This window comes from Psammomys obesus, unplaced genomic scaffold (genome assembly GCF_907164565.1).
Source record: "Psammomys obesus unplaced genomic scaffold, mPsaObe1.curated_primary_1811, whole genome shotgun sequence".
NCBI classification, from domain to species: Eukaryota; Metazoa; Chordata; class Mammalia; order Rodentia; family Muridae; genus Psammomys; species Psammomys obesus.
Genome location: NW_026596415.1, coordinates 4,363,136 through 4,373,416, shown reverse-complemented (window position 1 = coordinate 4,373,416; position 10,281 = coordinate 4,363,136). Strand labels below are relative to the sequence as shown.

The following is a 10,281-nucleotide window of genomic DNA, read 5'->3' as shown; positions in this document are numbered from 1 at the left end:
TGTGTGTGTGTGTGTGTGTGTGTGTGTGTGTGTGTGTGTGTGTGTGTAACTGGGATGAAAAAGGTTCCAGCTGGAGAGGGGGTGGCCAGGAAGGGCAGTAGGGGAAGGGGAACAATGACAACAAAGTATAATGTCACACATGTGTGAAGATACCATGATTAAACACATTACTCTATATGTTAACCTAAAAATTAATTTCAACAAAGGGTGAAATTTCAACGGGCTGGTGAGATGGCTCAGGAGTGAGGAAAGGCCCTGCCCTTGCTGCTGAGCCCGATGACCTGAATTTAATCCCAGGATCCACATGGTGGAAGGAAACCTCCATACATGCACCATGGCCCGTGCCTGAAAGGCTGGCCACCCCCTGCCCTCACACTGGGCCCACAAACGTCCCTGGGCTCCCACCTCACATCCAGCCACAACTGCAAGACAAATTTCAAGTGCACGCTGAACAGGGCTGACTCACGGGTGGCCACCTCTACCCGTTCTTTCTGTTAGTGTCCTCCTAATGTAAACACCTGGGTTGGGAGCACACACCTGCCCAGAGCCTGCCTAAGCCTTTCACTCAGCATGGACCTCTTTGGGATCCAGAGGACTAGCTGCTGGACACAAAAGAACAAGAACTCTCGAAGAAACTTTGGTACCGTTGGTTTGTTTGTTTTCACATTGAGGGCCCTTTCCTTGGTGGCTTCACACATCTTCGTGGCCACACTGCCACTCAGCAGCGCAGCAAGACCCTCTGGAAGGCCGACTGCTCAGACCCCCTGGCGGAGTCTAACCGGGAGCCTCTGAGATCATCCAGTCCTGGCTCTACCTGTCACAGCGGTGCAGGCTCCTGCCAGGCCAGGACTGATGTAGGTCAGCCCCTGAGAACCAGCAGTGAGCCCCCACCTCCAAGATCCCCAAGATAGAGCACACAGGGGGCTGAGTGCTGCCCAGGGGTCAGTGTCAAGAGTAACAACGTTGCACTGTTAGGACTCATTGGGAGGTGGATGTGCAGGCTGCCTGGGAGCCATATGCACTTTGGGATGTGTGACCGTGGCTGTCCACAAAGACAACGAGATGACCTGTGTGTCTGTGAGGGTGTTTCTAAAGGGGGCCGACATGGGAGAGTAACAGGAGAAAATGAGACTCGCCCTGAATACAGACAGCGCTGTCCACCCAGTGAGCCGGTGGCCTAGGGGAGGAAGTGGGAGGAAGCAGTGTAGTTTGTATACGTGTGTGCTGTGTGTGTGCATATGTGTATATGTCTGGTGTGTGTGTGCATGTGTGTATGTGTCTGGTGTGTGTGGTATGTGTGTAGTAGGTGTATGTGTGTCTGCTGTGTGTGTGTGTCTGCTGTATGTGTCTGGTGTGTGTATCTACTGTATGAGGTATTTGTGTGGTGTGTGTGTGTGCGCACGTGCATTTGTGTATGTGCACGTGTGTGTGGTATGTGTGTGTGGTATGTGTGTGCCTGTGTGTTTTTGTGTGGGCGTGTGTGTGTATGCCTGTCTGTGTTTGGTATGTATGGTGTGTGTGGTACACATGAGTGTGTGTGTGTGTGTGTGTGTGTGTGTGTGTGTGTGTGTGTGTGCAAGTGCATGCATGTGTCTGCTATGTGGTCTGCACATGTGTTTATGTGTGTGTGCTCCAGTGTTCAAGTACATTCATGAGTGTGTGTGTACAAGCCCTGTTCTTCCTGGGTGATCATGTCTGTGGCTGCCACCCCCCTTTGCTCACATGAATAGAGTGTCTTTGGCTATCCACCCCCACGGCCTGCAAACCTCAGTGCCAGACTCAGGCTGTGAGGCATCGGCCTTGGGGCTAGCAGCTCCGAGCTCTGGACCTCTCCAGTGTGAGACAGCTGCTGTCAGACCACTCAGCTCACATCAGCCAGTCTAAATCTTACACACGAACACACCAGACACACATATACATACACCAGACACAGAAACACCATACACAGATACACACACCACACACCTCACACACCATACACACACACACACACCAGATAAACACACAAACACACCAGACATACACCACACACATACACATACACCAGACACAGACACACACACCACACACACCATACACACACACACCAGATAAACACACACACACCAGACACATACACCAGACAGACAACACACACACACCAGACAGACACACACCAGTCAGACACACAAAGACAGACACGTACACCCCACACACCAGACACAGCCCTGCCCCGCCTGTAACTACCCCCACACCCACAAGCACACCTCTACGTCTGCCTCACACGTAGCCTATCACACTCCTTCCTCACCTCAGAATCTTGGGAGGTTTTGTTGTTTGTTTTCTAAAACTCCCTCGAGGACTTCACACACGTAGACGGTGTGTTTTGGCACTCTCGTCCTCTCTCCCTAGCACCGTCACTCATCCTCCTTCCTCTCCCACAGAACCCCCTCTTCTTTCCAACAGTTTCCTTCTTACTTTCGTGTCTTTCCTGGTGGGGGTGTCTGCACGGGTGTAGGTGGGGCACAGGCTTCGCAGCAGCTACGCCATTGAACAGAAGGTTGTCATTTGTTCTGATGAGCATCACTGTGACAGAGGTGACACGGAATCTCACAGTCCCTTTCATTTGCATTACCCTGATGGCTGAGGATGTTGAACGCTTTAAAAATTCTCTATTTGCTACATGTATTTGGTTTGAAAACTGTCTGTTCAGTTTGTTGAGCTATTTATTAACTGTGTGTGTAAGTTTTATAGTTCCTCATGTATTTTAATATTTAACTCCTTGTCTGAAGTAGAACAATCAAAGCTTTAAAGAACTTACTTTGTATTCTAATTTAAAAAGTAAAAATAGAAGCTAGACAGATGGCTCAGTGGTTAAGGACATGTGAGAGGAGTCAGGTTTGGTTCCCAACACTCACATGGTGGCTCACAACCATCTGTAACTCCAGTTTCAGGGGAGCAAGGCCCTTTTCTGACTTCTTGGGGTACCAGGCATGTACAGGTAGTGTACACAAAAGCATGCAGGCAAAATACCCATATACATAAAATGAAATAAATATATTTAAAGAATAAAAAATATTCAGTAGAATTCAGGAGAATATTCAGGAGAATTATCTACCTCCAAATGATAATAGTGCAGAGGCTGAGAACCGCAGGAGAGCTCAACTCGCCTGCAGGGGCTTCTGGGAGGTGAGCATCATATCAACTAACTCTGTCTCACAGGACCTCACTCAAACCCAAGCACAGGACATTCCCAAAGTCCCATGGCCAGGATGAGAGCCCCGAGGCCTGGGATGGAAAGATGCCTTAGCAGACAGGACCGACCAGATCACGGTCACATCCCCCCTAATCTATGGTCCCCACATGACTCTTGGTGGCTGACAGGAATAGGTACGTACATTGTCAATGGTGGAAATGAACAACAGCGCCGCAGAGACGATGTGGAAGACGATGATGAAGGCCAGAATCACCAACATGTTCACAGGGCAGGGAAAGCCGAGGGGGCAACTTCGAAGTCCAGAGAGGGATGAGGAGCCAGAGAAGATGGAAGAGACAAATCCAACCTGTCAACAACAAGACAAAACTCAAATCAACAACTTTTAGCAGGATCTCTGAAACTTTGGGACCGCTCTTCCCACCTTCTTGCCTGGAGACTTCACCGTACCAAAGTCTGGAGGGCTCTGCAGTGCTGGATCTAGGTAGAGCACCAGGATGGTGAACAATTAGAATCTCTCTCTAATTCAGAGCTGGGACAGTAGCTCAGCTTGTAGAACTTTTGCATAGCATGCATGAGGCCCTAGGTTAGATTCCCCACCACTACTTAAATATAAACATGCCTGTAATCCCAGCACTTGGGCAATGGAGGAAGAAGAATTATAATCCCAAGTCCTAAGCAACACGGTGAGCCCAACAGGCTGGCCTGACTTACATGAGCCCCGTTTCAGAAGCAACAGAGCCCGGGCACATGGATCTACAAACACTTATCACATCAACAAAATGGAAGCCTGATGACCTGAGTTCAATCCCTAGAACCTACTTACAGGTGGACAGAGAGAACCGACTCCACCACGTTGTCCTCTGGCCTCCACATGTGTGCTGTGGCATGTATGTCCACACATACCACACATCATACATGAACACATGTAGATTTTGCTTTGTTTTGTTTTTGTACTTTTTTATTTTGAGACAGGGTCTCAGTGTGTAGTACTGGCTGGCCTGGTACTCGCTATGTAGACCAAGCTAGCCTGAAACTCACAGAGAGCCACCTGCCTCTGCCTCCCAGGTTCTTAGACTAAATGTATATGCCTCTGAGTTCAGCTTATATACACATTTGAACACTCCTGAAATATACATATGATGTATGGCAGACAGGTTTGATTTCACTCTCTTCTCTGGTCCTACAGGAAGACAACACTTCCCAGAATCCCTTACACTTTAAGGTGGGGCAGTGCGGCTAGGTAACATTGAAGCCTTATACCTTGAACTGAGATTATGATTGACAGGACTGGATGTTCAGCCCCTGAGATTTCTGGGTAATTAAAAACTCTGATAGGACAATATGAATAATAGAGAACAGGACACAACTGCCCTGTGAAATCTAAGCATTATACCACACTGAAGAAAGATGGGCCTGCTCTAGGGTGCTGAAGGCTTGCCGTGTGTGAGCAGGGAAACAGAGGACGGATGCCTGTGCTCAGCTCACTTCCTTTTTGTGCAGCAAAGGATCCATCCAGGGAATGATGCCACCAGAGTAGATGTGTCTTCCCTCTTCAGTTAACCTAGTCAAGATAATCCCCACAGGCCTGGCCAGAGGCCTGTCTCCTAGTGATTCTAGAGCTCATCAAAATAGCTAAGACTGTGATCACACCCATGATTCAGTGCAGGCTCTTAGTGGAAGTGCTACTAAGGGGTATGGCTTCAGTATATCCCACTAGCAGACACAGTGTCAGTCTGTCCCATGGTTGGTGGGGCCAGCTGGTCAGCTGGTTATGGTCCGCAGCATTCACCTACTTTTCCTTTGTAATGACAAAGCCATCTAGGGGTGGAGGTCTAGCTCAGTGACAGAGTGCTGGCCTAGATGTGCCAGATCTTGAGGTTTGAGCCGAGTACTCGTGTGTGTGTGTGTGTGTGTGTGTGTGTGTGTGTGTGTGACAGAGAGAGAGAGACCAATAGAGAATAAGAGATATGACATAGAGACAGAGAGAGACACAGAGAAAACAAGAACAGGAGAGAGAAAGGCAAGCTAAGAAGGAAAAGGGAACATTCCAAGAGTCGTCTATAGGCCAGGAAGCCGCACAAGCCTGAGGACTTGAGTCCAGACCCACATAAAAACTTGGGTATTTCAAAGTGTGCTATTAACTCCCCACCCCTACCCCATGTAGTGAGGAGGAGATGGCCAGATCCTTGCATTCTGGTCAGCCAGTCTAGCCAAAATGGTGAATTCCAGGTTCGTGAAGATCCTGTCTTGAAAACAAGATGGAGACTGATAGGGAAAGTGCCTGACAATGACTTCTGGTCAATGAGTGTACACATACTGGCAAGTGGTCCCCAGGAAGATGCACACATATGCATGACACACAATTATTTTCAGAAAAGATGCTTTATTGGAGGTAAATATGATTGAATAAAATTTGCCCCTGGTGGCATTATGTTTAAACACTACATACCCATTATCACTACCCAGTGCCTAGCATCGCTAACATTACCATTACCCATTACGCAGTCATCCTTCCCCTCAGCCCTGTCTCTGGACTGGCCTGCTGTGGACACTAGATAATGGGACAGTTTGTGAGCTCTTGTCTGGCTTCTCCATTTGGCTTTGTACTTTCCGCATTATGACATGGACATGGAGACCTTCTGAGATAAAGCAAGGACCCAGCTCTCCTGAAACTTTCACCTCAGTAGTTTGAGCGTGCACAGGTATGAAATGGAATTGTCCAAGACTGAACTTTTCTGGTACCAACTATCCTGCTGCCCCCTCTGGTGGACACACACCCTCCGCCCATCTCTGCCAGCTCTCCCCCCTGACATGCTTACTGTTCCTCCATTATTTCCTCTGGGACTGGCTGCAGCTCATGGGCTCACATAGGGCTAGTCTCCAAGATGAGAACTCATCACATGAGCCAGGAGCTGTGCAGCCACAGAACACATTCAGGGAGGTCCAGGCAGCTTGAAGCAGCTAGTTCACCAACTCAGAGATTCCTCCAATTCCTTTCTCAGGGACAAATTCCCCTTTGTTGAGGCTGCGTCACGCCCAGTGCCACCACACGCTGCCTCCAAATAACTGCACTTCTGACCTTCCAATAGAAGTTCACCAGCCAGGCTCAATGCCACAGCACCGTCAGATGCCCAGGCCTGTGCACCAGGTCAAAACTCCAGGACGGAGATGGTGTTCGTCAGTGTCCTGCTCACATGATGTAAACATACAAACCCAAAAACTCAAAAAAAAAAAAGAAAAAAAAGAAAAAAAAAAGTAAGCTTTAACCTACTTCTCAAAAGTCTGATATTTAGATTAGAGCCGGTTTCTCTATTTATTATTTTTGGTGTGTATGTGGGGGAGGGGCATTAGATAGGACTAATTCCCCACATAGTGCCCATTCTAACCTTTCTAAATACTCCATGGAAAAAGACACAGCTGGCTATTAACCTTATTCTATTGCCCCTCCCCATTCCTACCCTACACAGCTTGTAACTGGAATTTAATAGCATCTTTTAGTTTGCTGTGTTTTTTTAAGATTCTTTCCCTCTCATAATGCCATTCATAGTAGCAATGCACAGCCTCCTTTCAAACAAACCCATTCAGGTTTTAAAGCAATCAATTGAAGAAATTAGCTGTTAAACTTTGAGTTCCTGGGGCGGTGGAAGGACCAGGAACTCAAAACCAGCTTTGGCTACATAGTCTGAGGCCAGCTTGGATTACAGAAAAGCCTGTCCTCGAAAAAGAAAAGGAGAGGGGAGCAGAAACATGGAGGAAAAAAAGAAAGGAGAAAGGAGAAGGGAAGGGGAGGGATGAGAAGGGAAAGGGACAGGAGGGAAGAGGAAGGAAGGGGACAGGATGGGAGGGGAGGGAAGAAAAACTGTTAAACACTGGGATTACAGCTCCTGACTGGTTTTCACATGTGTTCTGGGAATCTGAACTCCGATCCTCATGCTTGCAAGGCACTTTAGAAGCTGAGATGTCTCCTCAGCCCCCGTATTAACTTTGTTTTAAAATGCTTACTACATTTATTTATTTATTTAACGTGTGACTGAGGGCATGTGCATGCTGCAGCATGCCTGTGGTGATCAGAGGAGAACTGTGGGAGCCAGTTCTTTTTCTCTCTCCTCCATGTGGGTCCTGGGGCTTGAACTCAGGACCTGAGGGAATCACCTTTATCCGCTGAGCCATCTTGACAGCCTGCTAACTGCTTTGTTTGATGTTACATTTGTTTAGTGTGTTGGGGTGCACATATGCTGACCAGAGACTACTTTCAGGAGTGGGTTCTCTCCCTCCACTGTGCTGAGGCAGGTCTGCTTCATGCCTGCTGCTCTCAAGGTTCCTCCCCCTGATCACACACCCTTATTAACTTCTTGCTTACAGAAGGGTGTTCCCTTGCCACCCCCGTCCCCCCCCCCCCATCTACTAAGTGTCTCTGTAGATAACAGTCATCACTGCCTGGTCATCAACATTCTGCCTTTCCCCCACCCCCAAAGCCACTCCCTTCTCGCTCTGTCCCTGTCCCTCTTATTTTCAATGCTTCTTTCTTTGTTTTCCCAACATTAAAAAACAATAACAACCCCAGAGCCTTGGTTGTAGAGTCCCACATACATGTTCCGCTCCCTCACAGAGTGCATTTCCACTCTCCCTGTCCCTCTCCTGGCTCTGTCTTCCTGGGCTCCTGGCCATGTGCAACCTCGGCAGCTGCTGCTGCCCAGGCTGAGCCAGCCACACATGGCATTCTTCAGGGAAGACCAGCAAATCCCACTGTGGGCAGTTAGAACTCCAGGATCTGTAGGAGCTAGAGCAGATCCCGGGAGATGGTTGCCCCAAGGGGCCACCCTACATGAAAACCAGGTGCACTGTGATGAAGGGTGGAGTTTTGTTTGCGCATCGTGTCTTGATGTCAAGCCTCATGAAGCTAGCTGAGCAAGGGCTCATTATCCCCATTTCACAGATGACAAACTGAGGCTTCTGAAGGCTACAGAGCAGGACCCAACGCTGGTTGTCCAATTCTGAACCCAGGCCTTTTTCTGTCCTTCCTTCCCCTGCTTCTTCACATATTCAGGGATGAAGGAAAGCACAGAAGGGCTGCCAGCTCACAGGCCATCCCATCCCAGACACCACACTCACCTTGCCAAGAATAATGGGGTACTGCTAGCAGGGTTCTATTGATGGGAGGGGCTGGCCTACAGGCAACCTGGGGTCCTCTCCTGTCCTTCATTCACATAATCCCCTGGGCAGGAGCCCAGGACTTCAACTTTTGCCAAGAAGAAGTGGCTTTGGCACAGGAGGCATCCATGTAGAGGAACATGCAGAGTCCAGGGAGGTCCTGCTATTTGGACGGCTGCTCTGTCCGTCCAGCTCCATTCTGCCACACCTTCCTCTAACTGATGCTGAGGCCTGGGGAGGTCCGTTCCCAAAAGGACAGACACAAGGGCAGGCTGAAGGTGTGGAGCCTTCCAAGGCAGACCTACTTGATGAAATCCAGGCAGTGCTCTAGCCAGAGCTCCACCCACAGTCTTCCTCCCCAGGTACTGGTCTAGCATGGGGAAGAGGGAATCAAGGAGATGCTGGGCCACACTCAGGAAATCTGGTACCCAGCCTGGAGCTGGTGCTCCACCCCAGGCTGCCCCGAGCCCAGCCCTCTCCCACCCCCTTAGTGTGCCAGTGAACATGGCTCTGGCCGCTGTTTTCAGGAAGACGAGAGATCCACACAGCTTCCTGTCTTGGTGTCTGACACCAGCCAGAAGAGGATGTCGAGGCTTCTGGGATGTCTTGGGAACAGTAGAAGCCCATGGACCCTGGGAGGCCCAGCTTCATGCTCGGGATTCACGCTGGGGCTCCTGGGCTAAAGGCCAGCACTTGGCTCTGTCCGGAAATGGCCAAAGGCGGGACCCTGGAATTTGGCAGAGCCCCAGTGCGGAAGTCACACAGAATGAATGACTTGTCTGCACCCCAGTAAATCTTCCAACCCAGTGGCATAATAACCATGACACCACAGGGCAGCCAATGCCTATTGCCAAGAGTATACCAGACTCCCCCAAAGGAGCCATGTTCATTAAGTGAACACTGACTGAGCACCTGCTATGTCTCTACCTCAGTCTCTACCTTAGTACAGTGGGTTCTGTGCATCCTGGGAGTTATGGGGCCCAGGAAGCCCCAGGGTATATAAATAAACAGATGTGGCTGGGCAACATGTGTGGTGGTAGGTAGGCCCCAGGTGAAACAAGTAATGCCCAGCTTTGTCTCTGAGGTGACAGTGTGACAGGCAGAACCAGAGAATGCCCAAGGATGCCTAGATGTGCCCATGCAAGGGGAACAGGAGCCCACCAGGAGCTGAACCTCCCACTGGCAGAAGCTTAGCAGGACTGTGAGGCAGCCACAGGGAGAAAGTTCCAGGCCCTGGCAGCCAAACATTAAAGAGGAATAACCCACACCCCAGGAAGCCAAAGAGGGGTCAACAACACTCCTTACCCACTAGTCAGTGTGTGAGGCCAGCACAACCCTGATATCCAAGCAGACAAAAACGTTACAAGAATGAAAACATACATACAAGTAAAATTATATGAGCAGAATAGGTTATATTTTAAGAATATATATGTATATAGATACATTCATGCAATAACAGTGAAAAAAAAGAGGCAGTGAGTTTGAAGGAGAGCAGGGAGGGGTATACGGGAGAGTTAGAGAAAGAAAAGGAAACAGAAGATATTCTAATCAAATTATAATCTAAAAAAAAAAAATAATAAGTGACAGACCAGAATGCCTCACGTTCACAAAGGGAAAAGGCTAACATTTGCAGAAAATTAGAAGTGGTGCCGGGGCCACAGCCCAGCTGCTAGAATGCTTCTTAGCATGCACAAAGTCCCCCTTCCCCCCCCACTTCATAACTGAATGGAGTGACACCCTTGGAGTCCCAGCACTTGGGAGATAGAATGAGCAAGTGACCGTGTCCCCATTAGAAAGTAGTGTTAATTGATTTAATTAAAATGGCTCTCACAAGCCCATGCTCTGAATGCTTGGTCCTGAGCTGTGAGATGCTATATTTATCTGTCCGTGTGTGTGTGTGTGTGTGTGTGTGTGTGTGTGTGTGTGTGTGTGTG

At 49.0% G+C, this 10,281-nt stretch overlaps 1 protein-coding gene across 1 annotated transcript in view; it reads right to left on the bottom strand.

The window, feature by feature from the left end:
• Nucleotides 1–10,281, bottom strand: part of Emp2 (epithelial membrane protein 2) — a 32,776-nt gene that overhangs the window by 7,043 nt on the left and 15,452 nt on the right. Inside the window, exon 2 of the mRNA XM_055597683.1 lies at nt 3,378–3,542. Coding sequence (XP_055453658.1) covers nt 3,378–3,455 — 78 coding nt within the window. The 5' untranslated portion in view covers nt 3,456–3,542. The remainder of the gene's footprint in view (nt 1–3,377; nt 3,543–10,281) is intronic.